The sequence below is a fragment of the Tursiops truncatus genome, chromosome 8 (assembly GCF_011762595.2).
Source record: "Tursiops truncatus isolate mTurTru1 chromosome 8, mTurTru1.mat.Y, whole genome shotgun sequence".
Lineage (NCBI taxonomy): Eukaryota > Metazoa > Chordata > Mammalia > Artiodactyla > Delphinidae > Tursiops > Tursiops truncatus.
This window is the reverse complement of record NC_047041.1, coordinates 47571225-47589211: the sequence shown is the minus strand read 5'-3', so window position 1 is coordinate 47589211 and position 17987 is coordinate 47571225. Positions and strand designations below refer to the sequence as shown.

The 17987-nt window shown below is 36.2% G+C and overlaps 1 protein-coding gene across 2 annotated transcripts in view; it reads right to left on the bottom strand.

Moving 5' to 3' along the window:
- Positions 1 to 17987, bottom strand: part of DLG2 (discs large MAGUK scaffold protein 2) — a 2041254-nt gene that overhangs the window by 807488 nt on the left and 1215779 nt on the right. Inside the window, exon 1 of one of the 2 annotated variants that reach the window (XM_019948680.3) lies at positions 10277 to 10600. The exons of the other annotated variant lie outside the window; for it this stretch is intronic. Within the exon in view, the coding sequence (XP_019804239.2) occupies positions 10277 to 10585 (309 nt within the window). The 5' untranslated portion in view covers positions 10586 to 10600. Of the gene's footprint in view, positions 1 to 10276; positions 10601 to 17987 lie in introns of those variants that run through there. 2 annotated transcript variants of the gene reach the window in all.

Below are 17987 nucleotides of genomic sequence, written 5' to 3'. Positions count from 1 at the left end.
ATACAGTTTTATATTCTTAACTCCCCACTAGCAGACACATATAACCAATACTTTATATTTAGGTACATCTGTGAGCTCATGTTACTATAATATATTACATTTTTTTTCTGAAGATACACATGCAGAGTCAATTGAAGAAACTAAAAAGGTATCAAAATACTAACTGTGGTTACTTCTAGGTGGAATTATAGCTATTTTAATATTTTTCAAACATATCTTTAGCTTATAATAATATTTTTTACCATAAACTTGTATTGTTTCTACATCTAAACCAAATAATAAAATTATTTTAGAAGAGTAATATAAATGCTCACTTTTAAACTAAGAGAATTTATGATTATCCACTTAGACTTTATTTTTATTTTAAAAAACTTCAAGTTGAAAACAGAGAAAAATATATACACTGCAAGTATCTTCCTCTTAATTTTGCTGTGAAAGTGCTCTAAAAACATAAAGTCTTAAAAAATAACTAAAACATTGTAATGAATTGCAATAATATGTGTGATGGAGAACAAAGAACATAGATCAGAGAAATGAATGATCAGTATACAAACAGAATCAAAAAGCATTTTCTAAGATTGCCTTCCCAGTCTGGCAAAGGCAGATATATTTGCTAATCACTCTAAAATGTAATATAAATCTAGGAATTTTTATATAATTTTAAACTTAGTACATTTTTAAACTACTTATTGAAGAACTATAACAATGTTGACCACTAACTAAATAGCACAGCCTATCAGAATAAAGTGCAAATGTGTTCAGTTATGGATTTTTAATGTGGTGCTGCCAACTACTATACTCAGAGCACTTATATTTAATGACGAAAATGATGGAGAAAAAAGGTCATGTAATCTACAATAGACTGTACAGAAACTAATTATAAAGTAATAGTTCACGACATTATTTCAACCTTCTAGAGAGCAAGTGACTCCTAAATTAGGCAAAGAAACTGTGTAGAATCAGATTTTCTTTTTCTGATTGTCCGCTCAAAGTGCAGTTCAGTACCTTCCATCACTGAACAGCATGACCCACTTGAATGCAGAATATAATTTCTGAACAGTGATTCCTATATTTTAACAGCACCACCAAAAAGAAGAATCTGAGTCAAACTAAAAACAAGACAAATATGCAAAGCAATAAATCTGTGCTAACAACTTTTTATTACAATCTCCTTGTTATTAAATAGAGCTACTTTAAGGACAGAAGATGTTACTCTTGATCTTATGGCACTTGTATAATGAGTAATAATAATAATAAATCAAATTTGAAACTTAAGTACCTTTATGTACAAGATCCCGTGTTAATATTCATTCAGAAATCAACAAGACCTAGTTGACTGATTGCTACATGCTGGGTTACTGGGAGAACAAGGGTAAATAAACAGATTGTGCTCTAATTGAATTCGGCTTAGAGAAGCAGATAGATACTTATTCATAACTGTGATACAATGTGATAGGTGAATTGTGCATGGTGCCCAGCTAGACATAAAGGTAGACAAGACATAGTCTTTCTTCTCCACAGCCACCAATGCAGCTGAGAAGTCAGGGTCCAAAAACAGAATAGTGATACTACAAAATTGTCACGAAGAGATGAATGGACAGCTGGTGACTATGAGTTAGGCATATGAGGAATCTTTCACTCTCTAATCAGGAGACCGAGAAGGAAACAACTAACCACAATGCCAGGTAATGTGCTAATTGTGCAGGATACCACATTAAGTAGAGGTTTTAGGAGCTAAAACGGACTGGAAAGGATTAGAGAGGAGGATGCTTAAACCAGACTTTTAAGTAACATATAGGCTTTGTTACGCAGAATGGGACATTCCATCAGAAGGAACTAGAAAGCTGAGAGTCTAGTGCAGAGGTTGGCAAACTTTTTCTATAAAGAGCCAGATAGAAAATATTTTAGGACTCTCTGGCCCTACAGTCTGTATTACAACTGCTCAACTTTGCAATTGCAGTACCAAAATAGCCATAGATAATGTGTAAACAAATGAGCATGGCTGTGCTCCAATAAAGCTTTCTTTATAAATAGTATAATTGGGATTTCATATAATTTTTCACAAAATTATATTAAATATTATTATTCTTATTTTCTTCAACGATCAAAAATATTTTTAAAAATTCTTGGCTCTGAGCTATACCAAAACAGGTAGCAAGTTGGATTTGACCTGTAGGCTATACTTTGCTGACTCCTGGTCTAGTTAGAAGGCAAGCTAAATACACACACATAACAATACATACAACAATTTCAAATATCTAACCAGTGTTCTCAATTCTACCCAGCCTTTCCATTTTATAATACATGTTTTGTAATACCCTCTTTTCTCCATCTGAAATGAAATTCATGGATAATACAACTGCCTACACATTTTTAAATAATGCCTTAACTGAAGTAAAAGAAGAAATAAAAAGAAAGTACTTTATGTTAAGATAGTATGTTTTCAATACGGCAATCTGTGAGCCCAACTATACTAGAAAATGTAATAGTCACATGTTTACGTGTACTTATAATGAATAAATTTAGATTTAAATGGAATAAAGAGACCAGATATCACATCTGCAAGAAACACAGGAGAAGTGAAAGAGTAGACATATGAAGAGTAGACACATATGAAAATTAGTGTTGGAAGAAGTAATAATGGTTCATTTGTATACAATAAGAGAGCAAAGGAAATACTTTAGTTGAAATATAATCTAACAAGATTGCTGATAAAGTGGAGAAAGTAAAAGTGTCATATTTTTGCAAATAAACTTATAACTTAGTGCCAAAATAATTACTTATAACTTAGTGTCAAAATAATTCTCTGCTTTATATGGTGCAGACCGGTGAGGAACTTTATCATAATCTATCTATCTATCTATCTATCTACCTATCTATCTATCTATCTATCTATCATCATCATCACCTCTCTATCCCTATTTGGAATTACCCCTCATGTAAAGATAGACACTTGATTTGACTTCTAGTGCTTCAATAGATCTTGGGACTCTGTCCTTTGATAAAAAATGAGGACTAGAGAACCCCAGCCACCTAAGAGCCTACAGGGAAACTGAGTATAGATGACCTTTGGAGAAATATCAGAGTAATACTGAAAACAACAGAAAACTCTAAAATAAATAATTTCACATAATTTTCACAAAATAGATTTCTTATAGTGTGATAACATTTTAAAAATAAATATAAGGTATGGCAATCAAAGAAAATATTTTTTAAAACAATCTTATTGAAATTTGGTGAACTATTTGTATTTCAAGTGCTGTTACCAATTTAAAATGTTTGGTTCTATGTCTATTAAAAGGACCTCAAGTCTCTTCAATTACGTATTTGCAGGTGACATTTACAAATGTAAACTGATACAGGAGAGGTGTATCGATGACATAAATACCAGGATCAGCAATATTGCTCAAGATAGGGATTTTCCAAACTGGACACCAACTCCTGATAAAATTCCTAACAGAACAAAGTACAATGATCCCTTGATTTACACAGGAGTTACATTTCTAGAATATTAAATGATTATTAAATCCTTGCAGAGAATACTTTGTTTATAAAACTGAATTTGATTTTAGGTTCAGAAAATTAAAAATAAAAAAAAAAACTTCATGAATATGAAGTGAAATGTTAAAAATTGTGCATTAATGGAGTCATTCTTTATTCTTCAGGACTGCTCTGCACATTATAGTGCATTTAGCATCCCTGGCCCCCTTCTCCTAATGCCAGTATCACCTCCCAGGCATTATCAATACATAAGTCCCTCCATGCGTTTGTAAAATGATTTCTAATGGCTCGTCTCTCTCCTTATCTTCTTGGGGACTGCTGGTCTGAATTATAAGAATGTAGAAATTAGGTTTATGTAATTCTTTGTATAATGCCCAACACTGCATTATCAACAAATTGCATGCTTAATAATTTTCTTGTCGGTAATTACGCTTCGTGAAGCGGAGCACATAAAGGTAAGAGAGGGAAAGCTGCCTGAAACAGTAAAAAGAATTCTGAGTTCAACGACACTGGCCAGTTCTGCCACAAACTGAATGACCTTGAGCAAGTCTTTTTAACTTTTCTGGGCTTCACGTTCTCCTTTGGAAAATACACTAGATGACCTCTAAATTCCCATCCAGCTCTGACATAATTATAAAATACCTATCTATCTATCTATCTGTCTATGCCTTTGGGAAATTAAAGGAATGAAAGTAGAGAATGGAGAATAAAATCAGGTGATGCTACATTTGTAACAGATCAAACAATATCAAAAAGAAAACCCCAAAACTAAGAAGATGGCCAATGGAGATGGTGGTATTAAAGGGAGGTATTTGATTCTTGCCATAACAGATGCATAGGTAGTTAGACAATGCATATGAGATTCACATTCATTCAGCAATGTGAGATGATGTTGTCGGACTTATGAAAGACAAATTCTACATGCACTTTTATTTTGTACTTATATTAAGTTTAAAATACATGGTTCCTGATTCCTTACCATAAATATTGCCAAGATTAAATCCATTGGCAAATAACTACAGATGATGGGGTCTTTCTAAGAGCAGGTACCTTATTCTGGTATCAGTGCTGTGGGAATCTACTCCACTGCTTCAGAGCAGCGTAGTTCTTAACCTCGATCACAGAGTAAAGGGCTCTTTAAGGGCTCAACCAACTCAGGGTTCCTGAGACCAGAAAACAAAGTAGAATGGGGAAATCTGGGATTCTGCTAGGAGGTGTCAGTCCTCCCACCCAAGGAAATTTCCTGTTAAATTAAAGAATTAAAGAGGTCTCTGAGGGTATTCTCCCTTCCAGTGTACCTCAAACAGGCCTTTCTGTAAGATGAGGTGGAAAGGTTGAGTCCGATAGAACTTTATTTGAAACTAGTTCTGCCTTTATCAGTTGTGCCCTCGTGAGCAAGTTACTCTTAGCCTCAGTTGCCATATCTGAAAAATGGGAATCATATAATCACTCTTTTACTGTTGTTGGAAGAATTCCAAGTGACGATTAATGTAAAGACCCTAGCACAGGGCTTTACACATTGTGGGTGTTGAGAGTATTCGATAAATACCGTCACCTTTGGTCTTTTCTTTTCCACCCTCTGCACTTTGTCTCTCCTGCCCTGTCCTAGAAAGAAGGCTCTGCTGATGTCAGCATCCAGTAGCAGGGGTGCCAGGAGTGCTGCTGACTGACTGGCTTCAGATTTGCCCAAGGCATGCTCAGTGCTTTTATTCCTTCTGTGATACCTCTTATTCTCTTATGTTTTTTCCCTTGCCTGGAGGCTGCTGGTGTTTTCCCAGAGACTAAAAAGTCTTATTCTTCCTTAGTAAGGGACCCTCTATGGAAGGAATCAGTAGAAGCAGCCACAGAGTTAAAACAAACTGTCAGATCTTTCTAACCAGACAAAAGCTGAGCCTGAGATTTCAGCCTAGGGCAACCCTACTTCTTGGACTAAAAAATCCTCTGCACTCAAGTTCCTGTAAACTGCTATTTCTGGAGGAGCTGTAGAGGGACTGTTAGGGAAGATTTACACAGTTTGGCTAAATACTTCAAATGTAGATTTTCTAGCAGTATGTACTGAGAAAATCTAACATCACCCACCTCTGAATGCAAGCTTATGAAAATGCTAGTTTATCAAAACAAGTCTATTTTACATGATTTTTTTTCTTAGTGTACACCATTGTAAACCTCTGAGAACGCTGAAGGACAAAATGACACCCCATCATAACGTGGTACTGTGTCAAGTGTTTCTGAACAGTTGCCTGGCCTAACCTTCATCACTATAAGCGAGGCATCAAAAAATTCAGTGGACAGACTAGAAACTCTAATAAAGGACCACAATACTGATAATTAATTCGATGGATGATATGTTCTTCAGGTTAAAAAACATAATTTGGATATCACTAGTCATCATAAATACCATTTTTTAAATTGGACAATTCCCGTGTTCTAAGCACCACGCTTGGCTCTTTAGATAGCGTACTGTCAATTCTTATTACACTTTTCTGCAACATGATTATAACATTCTAAGTTTTACAGAGGGGCAGATGAGTCTTAAAGAGGTTAAGCAAGTGAGATCACACAGAGCTAGTAAGTTCAAACTTTGGATTATCTGGCTCTAAAGCATAAATCCTTTCCAAAGTGTGTCTCATTCATTAATGGATGTCAGGTGACAGAGCCACAGAATATTAGTTTTGGAAGGGATACAGAGGTTCATTTAGGAAAATCAGTTTCCTTAGAAACAGAGAAACTGAGGCCTAGAAGGGTTCCTTAACCATGAAGCCTAACACAGAGTGTGGCAGAACTCTTGAATCCTACGGTGGCTCAATGCTGCTGACTCAGCAGAGTCCTCACCAAGGCCCACCAGGCTTTCTGTGACCCATCCCCTGCCCATCTCTCCGTGGGCAGACGGAACTAAGAGCAGTTCTACACAGACACCAGGGCGTTACAACTGTTTCTGTTTTTGTTATTTTTGCCCCCAAATCCTATCTCTCTCTGCCGACTTGATAAACACACATTTTTTCAAGATTCAATTCAGTTCCATCCAAGTATCACTACCTCTACGAAGTCTTCACTAATTCACCTCTCTTCTCTTCCCAGAAAAAACAGTTATAGTGAATTAAGGAATAGGTTAATAGAAGCCAACTTTTATTGTGGATTTATGATTCATTCATTCCACAAATATTTATTGAGTCTCTACTATATGTAAGCACTGTGCTAACTGCTTTATATGTATTATGTTAATCACTCCTCACCATAATCCTATGAGTTAAGTACTATTTTTATCCTAATTTTACAACACAGGAAATGTAGGCATAAAGACATACAGTATCTTTTCTTAAAAAAAAAAAAAGGATATTTTTGTCTTTCTCCTTTGTAGTCCCTTTGTATCCTGAACACACATTTACTATGGAATTTGCAGCACTCCGTGGAACTTTGTTCCACTTCCAAATTTTGATTTATGACGCTATTATTCTGTGTATATAGTGATATATTTGCTAAGTATTGTATACTATTGTAAGTCGTAAGCTCCATAATGGTAGAGGTGGTATCTACTTTGTTTCCTATTATATCCACAGGGCCTGACAGAGTGGCACATAGTAGGTACTCAGGAAATGATAGTTGAATAAAGAAATGAAGAATGAATGAATGAATGAATAAAGAACAGATGCATAGAACCCTGGTCTCTGAGTCTTCACTGTCTGTGCTGCCTCCCCAGACCAGTTTGCACTGGGCAGAAATGCCGCATAAGCAGCGATGGACATTTTTTTTTTTTTTTTTCCCCAAGGCCGATACTATTATCTTGGATGTGCATTCTAGAACTCACTTCTGGACACTATAATTTTCCATTTTCTTACCTATTATTATGGTTATATTAATTCTACAGATCCAAATGGAATGAAAACTTATTTGAGAAGGGACAGGAGCTGTTTTTTATTCCTGCTGAGGAATAACACAATGACAAAGTCCTGTTAGTACACAGCACCCCCAAATAACAGGAGTTTGGCAAAGAGCCTTGGGAGGAACTCAAGTCATTACCATGGCCCTGTATTATAGCAGCCGGAAATCACACTGCTGATTTCCACGTAACACAGCAACTATCTCCAAGGGCAAGATCCCAGCTCCCAGACACTTAATAGCCCTCAGGCACGTTCTGTACCACATATGGGTCCCTAGGCAACTCTAAAACATGCACTTTCCTTCTTTCTGCTTTATCAAGGAGTCTAATGTTTACTATCATTAGCCTCTATCTTTTATTTTACAATATTCACAGGATATCTTTAGTTAATTTAAGGGATAAAAATGGTATCCAAAAATTCTCAAAACAGACTTAGTGTTAATGGACACATATTGATACACACACACTCTTGTTTCTGTGATAGTTTACATGGGCATATAATACATACACATCTGTATATTTCAAATATTAGACATATTTTATAGATGTATATGTAAATGAATACAGATATATATATACATAGAGCAGCATTTTCGAGTACCTATCAGAAGTAAAGGCAATATACTTTATATAGAGAAAAAACATTATAAGAACAGCTAGTAATTTCTAGGAGAGAAAAGGATAATATAGAACTTTAATTTTTATATGTGTATATGTATATGCATGTATATATATATGTATAATTATATACACATGAAAATGTGTTAATACATGAAAGTAGATATTATAGAGATATTTAAATATATGTCTATATTAATATAGAGATATTTAAATATATATCTCTATATAGAGATATTTAAATATATATCTCTATATAGAGATATTTAAATATATATATATATGCACATGCGCATATACAGACATATTAAAAAATATTCGACATAATATATTTGAAAGGGCACGGGAGTGGAATGAAGAGAGATTGATCAATCTAGTATAGCACATTTTTAGGACTAAGATGGTAAAAGGATAGAAGAGTCAGTTGATAGAAGAGTGTCACAACACTGAAGATCCTAAAGGATATGGTATCGGTTCTCCATTATTTGGGGAGTAACTGTTGTCAGCAAGTAATAAAGTACATGTGAATAAGAGAGAAAAATGTAGAGAAATGTGTATACAAAAGAATAATGGGAGATGGTGGCTGCCTCATTTTATTGCCTTCTCATATGTCACTGGATCTTTAATTATCAGTGCAGAGTCTATTTCAATCTTTAAAGCATTAAATGGCTATAAATTTAAGCAAGTAGGAGGCTGACTTTGTTAAAAACCAAGGAAGGGAAAAGTTTCTCTTGGTTGATGAAAAATGTACCAAGATTTTTTGAGCATAGTTATTATAATATAGTATTAGAGATTTTGGTTTGAGCAATGATGAAAAGTTTATTACATCTTAGATAAAAAGAATTGTAAAAATAAAGCATGTTTGCACATTCTACTCTGTGCAAAATCCATAAGCTAGATGTGTTTGCCTTCTCTGCCTATGTAAGCCTTGAGAATTTAACATAATCAATAAAGAGATATAGGCTAAAGACATTTAAACACATGTGTTTGTTAAAGAACAGGGACTTCATAATTGTTGACTGTTTATTCAGTTTGGAATTCATGTTAACTTTAAAAAATAACTGAGTTTCCAAACATCAGGCTCCATTTCAAGGTGAACTAGTTTGATTCTAAAATGACAATATATTCTTGATTTAAATCAAGATGCTGAAATGCATGTTATTAATGCATCAGAAGCCACATATAAGGCCACATATGTAGCATTAAGATCTAGTGATATATACTTACAAGTACTTAAAAAAAAACTAATATTAAAATTGGAATGTTCTCTACACCTCTCGGATCATAACGTTTTACTCATGATCAATACCCACTTCTTAATTATGCTAAAATCATATTAAAATCAAGAGAGGATTTTTTTCTGCAAACACAGATTTTTCTCTTTTCAGTGAATTTTTATGAACAGAGTTCTATATTTATGACAATGATTACAGGTGCCTTTTATTTATATTTTATAGCATTTACAGGAAGTTGTTTTCCCTCCTCTGGATGGAGACAGGAAAAAATGAGCCAATTTCGTTTCTGGTACAATGCTAGTAGTTTGGGGCAAGAATAAGCTAGGAATCAAATTAAGGGACTCTGCACATCTGCTTCAGAAATATGTTACAGGGGAATACGAGTTATACTTTTTAATATAAATAACCTTATTGCTTCTATGAATAAATGAAATGTTTCATTATTTTATTCTGAGTGTAATTGTCTAGCTTGCTTCCAATTATATTCCTTTTGTTTATAAAATGAATTATTTAGTACAAACACATTTTCTTCTCCATCACTGAAAAGGTATACAGCATTATAAGAGTAAAATTCGAATAGGATACTTTAAATTGCTGCTTTCCATAGCTGAAGAAATGAATGTTTTTTTATCTTTAAAGAGATGGAAAGTATCTGATTAAAGTTCATTTTCTCTTTCTTCCTTAAAACAAGACAAAACCCTAGGCTAGGCAGAATAGAAAAAGTTAACCATGATTAGAAGTAATAGTGCTGCTAAAGTCTATGATGCAGAATAGTAAAATCATCTGAGCACTAGAGAAGTTGAATTTGGGGAAGAGTCACTGAAAGAAACTGAGCACAGCATCCCTTGACTTTCACAGGCCACACAGAGGTGTGAGCCCACAAACACCTGTGAAAATTACAGGATTTCTTGGCCTACCATTTACCAAACAGGCGTACCCAGTCAGCAAGGAGCACCCAGAAAAGTTTCCAAACCGTGCTAGCCTTCCCCAGCGTGCTCTCAGTTTCTTCCAATACTCACGGGAAAGTCACAAGGAAAAGGCTCACCTGTGCTGGGCTGAACCAGCCATGTGGGCAGGCACAATGCTCCCCACAAGTCCCTTTGCCCTTGGTGCTCGTCTTGTGGGAGCTTTTCCGCACACTGTCCCACAAAGTGACCAGCTTGGTCCTGTTTGAAGCTGGGCCCCCAGGTCCCGAGGAGGGCATAGTCTGAGAACTGTACCCGAGCCCCTGAGGACTCCTCTGCCAGCCACAAGCGCAGTGGGCATCCCTGAGCAGTGTGGGTGCGCTCCTGCCGGCATCCATCCCATCGGACCCCCGGCTGCAGCTGTGTTGCTTGGTGAGGTATGCATTCATACTGCACTGATGCCTACTCTTGCCTTTGGTCAGCTCTGCACAGGAATGTCTCCTCCCTCACACCCCTTTCTTCCAGGCAGTTGTAAAAGTCTTTTTTTTTTTTTTTTTCTCCCGTGGTTCCCTCAGTATCTTTGACAGCTGCTATAGCAGCGCATCGTGGGAGCAGCTCCGCACAGCATTATCTGCGGGCTGGTAGCTCTTTGTCAATAGATGACTCAACTCACAGAGCAACTTGACAGTATCCCTGCTCTAGGCAGAAGCAATCAATGCTCCACACAGCTGGGCTACAGGACTGTACACTGTTACAAACCCTTTTTGGATGGAGCCCCACAGTAAAGCATACTCTTCGCAATTTGGCATTCTGGCTTTTCCCTCTCTAGCTGATCCCCACGCAAAATACAGACCTCAGGAAAGAGAGCTTCTTATCAGACTAGCAGGACCCTTCTTTCCAGAAAGAATATATCTAGGCTGAAACCATATAGCGTAAGCAATGTAAAACGATGGGGAGGTTAACCTGTGAAACAATTTCCAACATTTACAGGAATCACTTATTTAGAGAGAGGTTTGCCAAGACACAGACCAAATCATGAGGTAACGAAATAAGAGGATCAGTATTAACTCTAAAGAACATGGATTCATTCAGAAAAATCACTTAGATCACAGCATTATACCAGAGTGCTTTCAAATTTGGAAGTGTGTTTTAGAACATGATTATATATTATAGTCCAAACGTATATTATTTATGCTATGAACAATTATTAATTCTTTGATTCAAAAGTAAAGCAATTCCCAAAGTTCCAAACTGATGGGTTGGCTTATTTTGACACAGTGTTTTTCCTTACCCCAAATTATTCTGAGGATTTCCTTTCAAATACTTTACCACAACAAATACATTCACCACAGAGAGAGGCTGCATTTTGAAGTGAAAGACATCTAATTCTGCCATCCAGTATTTTGGTTTCCAAAGACAGAATTTCCAAATTCTTTCACTAAAAAATGAGTGAAATCTATCCAATTTAAAGCAATTGCCTTCCAAAGAGGACATGATTGTTTTAAATTTTAAATTTTAGTATGTTTGCAGAAGCCATGCATAGTATTTTCAGGAAAGGGAAAGGCTAATTGCTACAGCACTTAGAATTTTTATTCTGTTTGAAACTTTCCATATCTCTTGCCAAAATGCCTATCCCTATCACATATCCCTAAGGAAATAATTTTGGTTTGATTGGGGAGCACAGCGCCACCTATGCAGCACCAAACAAGTGTGATATAATCCCATGATATAGTTATTCTAGTTATAGACCATCAGGTGCTATCAGACCCACTTTCGCAGTGGACTAACCAGGTGCTGGGGCAGTGTAGACCTCATTTCTATCTGAGTCGACAAGGTTCTTGTTTCAAAAGCCATGATTACAACATATCCTACAATTCAACACTAGGACTCGCTGGATAAATCATTGTTATATATAAAAGTCCTGAAAGGAAGGGGCAGGAATTTCTCTTTTCGTGTATCTGCATGAAAGAGACGTTTCCCAAATTCTGTGCAAGGGGTTGGTATAAGTACCTTGCCTGGCACGGTAAGCATTCAAAACACCTTTGCTAAATAATAATGACCCATATGTGTCAGTTCAGAGGGCAGGCCTGGGTCTGTTATTGACTATTTTTTCCCAAGCTCCTAGCCCACTGCCTGCCCAGCACATCATAGCAGGTTTATGATAAATACATTTTTGGACAGATGAATAGATATTTGGGTGGATGTCTAATAGAAGGAAAGAGTAGAAGAATGACGGAGTTGACTAACATTTTTAGAAAATAATATTTGATTCAGCAGTGCTCCAGAAACAAACTATTTTTCTAAGGTTGGCTTTACTGTTGATTTTGAGATATTAAGGAAATTTGCCACAAAAACGTGAAGACTTGAACTGTTGGGTAGGTATAACAATGGCATTAATGGTATTTCTTTCTGAAAGAGGAACAAGGAATCACTATCAATACTTACAAACATAAAATTGAGGCAAATAGATCATCATGTGATACGCAGTGAGAAAAGGAGCAGAAAATTCTCTCCCTTTCTTTTTCTCTTCTTCTTCCTCCCTCCCTCGCCCCGCTTCATTTTTTTATGCTGAATCAAGGGCTAATGGCTGAATGACCTTCTGGGTCAAATAAAGCCCTAGAGAACTTCATATTTATCTGGTGTCGCCATGATGCATGGCTGTACAGTAGGACTTGATGTGAGATGGCAATCCACCACCCTCCAAATGAGAATGTAAGGAAGTAATAAGTTTGGCTCTCTCCAATCTTATCTAACCATAGATGCTTCTCCAGTTTTTCAGGCAGATTTCATTGCTCAGAGGCCCATTGAATCTTCAGGGAATACACGCCCTGTTCTCATCCATTTGCCTCTCAAGTATAAGAATCAATCTGTGCAGGAGTCAGTGTGAATTTGTTATAATTTTGTAATGGCGTGTGCAGCTTGCAGCAAGACAGAAAAGTTCCTGGCTGGGCACTACTCAAAGGTATTATAAATCTTCATAGGGACCTAAATCTGTTATGAATGAGTTCTTTGGAATCAGCTATTTCTTCCCATCACAAAGACAAGAGAATTGCTGTTTTAATAACCTTTGCATGTCATTTCTATATAGAAACATAAATATTACATATTGCCTAACTAATGTGACTTTCCTCCAAAGATCTTAAAGACCACAGCAAACTTTCGTTAAACGTGCTTCAAAACTATTGAAATTGTACTTTCCCTTTAACACGTATAAAATAATCCTAGCCTCCTCTCTCCCCCTCCCCCCCAGTTATTTTTTCCTTTTCAAAAATGACGTTTGGCTTTCCAAGTCTGTGGACAGACCACTTAAAACAGATAAATATGTCCAGCTAGCCCACTGTACTATGAAACAGACCTACTAATTAAAGATAATTCAATTCGATCAACTGTAATTGGTCAACTGTAATGACCATAGGATGACATGAAAGTCTGGCAAAACGAGAATTAGTGGTGCACAAGTCCACATCTTACTTATCATTGTGATTTAACATGGGCATATGGCGCACAGAGCAATGCCTAGATGAGATACATCTTATTGACCTCTCTTTGACCTGGTAGTGCCTCCACAGAACAACCACTAGAAGGTTTTTGTTTATTTTAATTTATTTAAAATTTGTTTTTATTGAATGAAAGATTCTTTAAATTCTATAGTGCTTTACCATTTTCAAAAGTTTCACACACATGATTTCATATAATCCCATTTTGAAGCAAGGGCTTAAAACTAAAATCCTGGCTTAATTTGTTTAATAAAAAATAAATATCAAAGATGAATTGCTAAATAAATTGTACTGCACTAAAACACTATGCAGATTCTTTTCCAGATAAAATTTCCTGCAGGCACTCTATGCATATGAGAAATGAAAATATTAATTACGAAAGAAGAGCTAAGTGCTTGCTAAAGGATGGCTGGGTAGCAGAAAAGCCCTTTAGCAGCCCCAAGTAATGTGTTAAATAATCATAAAATGGTATAAAGTATTAGACACAATTTCTCTTGATTTGAAAAGTATGTACAGTGAATTCCTGTGACCGCAAAGACTAGAGATGTTACAAATGCTAACAAATGAATATTCTTCTACATCTAAAACCTTCAGCCTAGGCAACCTCCAGAACTAAGCACAATTACCTTCTAAAATAAGAGAGAACCCAGAATAGTTAAGGTAATTTAGGTTCTAAAATTATTTCCAAAATACTTATATCAGTTTAATCATAAATCTTATGAGGCAAAAGTAAGCATGAATTAACAGTGTGCAAGGACACATCCCTATTGCTATAGAGATTTAACTTGGACAGAGGATTTAATAGGGAGTAGAAAAAAATTTTAAAGGTCCCAAATTCTCACTAATATACTTGGATTTGGGTGGATGCTGGTGGGGAGGGGATTAATCTGAATTGAAAAGGCCATTGTCAAATGGTTTTCAGGAAATGCATATTTATTCTATTCTAACCAACTTCGTAACACTATTAGAGAAATAAGAACACAGGTTATATGACATTTCTTAGAGAATCTGAAAGGAATATTGATAAAAGGTAATAATCATTTATAATTTACATATTTTAACAATTTAACCTAAATGATGAACCACAGTATTACAAGGAAGTTGTTCTCAGCCTTCCAGATTAAAGTAGTGTCACGTCTCCTGTGACTCTTTCCAGATCCACCTGGCATATTCAGTTATACTCTACAGTATTTGTCTGTTAAGTATCTTCTACTTTTGTCTATTCCTCTCAATCACCATGATGACCATCCTAGTCTAAGCTACCGTTCACTTCTCTGTAAAACTTGTGAAACAGCTTCGTAACTGGCCTCTGGCACCACCTTTACTCCAATTCATGCTCATGTAGTGGCCAGAGTGACTTCTTCTAAAGTGAGAATCTGATAAGGTTCTACCCTGCTTGATAACTGTGAATAAAGTCTCGTTTTCTGGGAATCTTTATCCCTACAGAGAATACAATCTTTAAAGTGGCTTGCATGGTCCTTAATCCTGCCCTGTGCGACCCAGCCTCTACTGCTTTCCCCAGTCTCACCCATCCCTCACTATCCTCCAACTATCGTGTTCTCTTTCCCTCTTCACACCTTGTTTAACCCTCCAACTTGTTTAACCCTCCAACTATCGTGTTCTCTTTCCCTCTTCACACCTCCACATAATTCATTTCTACTCACCCTTCTGTAGGGTGCATCAAGATACAACCTCCAAGAAGCCATCTCAAGGAAACACAGAATACAATCTAAAAAGAGTGGGCTCATTATGAAACACAGCTCCAAAACAAGTCTACCAGAGCTTACTTCCTACCAGATTGCCAACCCAAAGCCTCTTCTATTCAGAAATTCTGGAGTTCTCCCTGCATTCCAGAGCTCAACTCAAATGTCACCTTTTAAGAGAGCATTCCCTGGACACTGCCCCACCCCCTTCCAGAACAGATTAAGTCATCCTCCCATTAAGCACTCATTTAGCACCTGTGCTCCTCTATTATAATTTACGACAACTGCAATTAAAACAAGAATTGCACTATTACTTGTTTTGTGCCATTCTCCTCAAACAGAATGTAAGTAACAGCCATTAGGGAAGGGAGATGGCTCTTTTTTTTGCAGTTGCATCCTCTGAACCAAGCACAAAAGGCGTTTAGTGTTTATTAAAATAAATTAAGCAAGAAAGAAGATAAAAGTGTTCTTCAGTGGTTATTCCAACATAGGTGTCTGGGTCTATGTTCTACATCTTAGTGTAAAATGAACAAATAAGCATTTTGAATTTAAACACAAAATAGCAATGTGTTCTTAAGGTCATTATGTGAAACATTTCAGTGGCTGAGTGGTGCAAGTGTATGAATTTATCTTTTTGAAGAAGTTTGCTAGTGGTCTTATAATACTAAAACATAGAAATGGCTGCTGTTTATTTTAGCCAGATCTTCATTCATAAAAGCTGCTCTTCCTGACAGCTGTGTTTTTCTCTCAAGTGTTTTCAGACTGTTCTCCCTTTATAGCTAGATGGGACAAAATGGGGAGTGGTTCCCCAAGTCAGAGGCCAGTCAGTGGTAAAGCAGGGAGAGAATCCCAAACCTCAGCCACCGAAGTCACGTTCCTCTTAAAATGATATAGTCCAAAAGGTATACTGATTTCACAGTATATTACAAGTATGTATTAGGGAGCAGAAAGGCACGATGACATCTCCTCTTCCTCTCCACCAAGTTAGAAAGTTAAAATATTAAACAGCATTATTATCCATAATAGTCATCCCCTTTAGTTCCTTTTAAAAAATTGTGGTGAAAAAATACATAATATTAGATCTACCCTCTAAACGAAGGTTTGAGTGTACAGTACAATATTGTTGACTATAAAGCACAATGTTGCATAGCAGATCTCTAGAACTGTTCCATCTTGCATGACTAAAATTCTATTCTAGAATTCTATTCCCATGCACAGTGACTCTTCATTTCCCTCCTCCCAGCTCCTGCCAACCACCACTCTACTTCCTGCTTTTATGAATTTCACTACTTCTGCATACCTCATATAGTATAAATGGAATCATAAAGTATTTGTCTTTCTGTGACTAGCTTATTTCATTTCATATAATGTCCTCAAGGTTCATCCATGTTATAGCACATGACTGGATTTCCTCTTTCTACGGCTGAATAATATTCCACTGTATGTATATACCACATTTTCTTTATCTGTTAATCCGTCAGTGGAGAATTAGGCTGCTTCCACCTCTTGGCTAATGTGAATAATGCCTCAGTGAACACAGGAGTGCAAATATCTCCTTAAGATCCCAATTTCAATTCATCTGGATAAATACCCAGAAGTAGGTTTGCTGGATCATCTGGTACTTCTATTTTTAATTTTTTCAGGAACCTCCATACTGTTTTCCTCAGCAGCTGAGCCATTTTACATTCCCACTTACCACCAACAGTGCACAGGGTTCCCATTTTCTCCACATTCTCACTAATACGTTTTCTAGGTTTTGTTGTTGTTGCTGTCATTGTTTTTGATATTGGTCATACTAACAGATGTGAGCTTCATCTTCCCTTCTCAAAATCGTTTTATCTATCCGGAGTGTTTTGTGTTTCCACAACAATTTTAGGATTTTTTTTTTTTCTATTTCTGTAAAGAATGCCATTGGGACATTTGCAGGGATCACACTGAATCTGTAGATTGCTTTGAGTCGTATATTTTAAAATGTTGTCTTCCAATCTTTGAACATTTGTGTCTCTTTTTCATGTCTTTCATCAATGTTTTGTAGCTTACAGTGTACAGGTCTTTCACTCCCTTGGTTAAGTTTATTCCTATTTTATTCTTTTTGTTGTTATTGTAAACGAGTTTGTTTTCTTAATTTTCTATTGAAATTGTTCATTGTTAGTATGTAGAAAGACAACTAACTTTTGTATATTGATTTTGCATACTGCAACTTTGCTGAATTCATTTATTAGTTCTAACAGTATTTTCGTGTGTGTGTGTGTGCATGTATGTGTGGAATCTTTAGGGCTTTTTAAACATGAAATAATGTTTTCTGTGAACAGAGATAATTTTACTTCTCCCTTTCTGATTTGTAAGAGGTTTATTTGTTTTCCTTGACTAATTGCTCTGGTTAGAACTTGCAATACAACATTGAATAGAAATGGTGACAAGTGGGCATCTTTATCTTGTTCCTGATCCTAGAGAAAAGCTTTCAGTTTTTCACCATTGAGTATGATGTTAGCTATAGGCCTTTCATCTATGACCTTTATTAGGTTAAAGTCATTTCCCTCTGCTCCTAGTTTGTTGAGTATTTTTATCATGAAAGAATGTTGAGATCTGTCAGTGTGTCTCTGCATCTGTTGAGATGATCACTGATGTTTATCCTTTGTTCTGCTGATGTG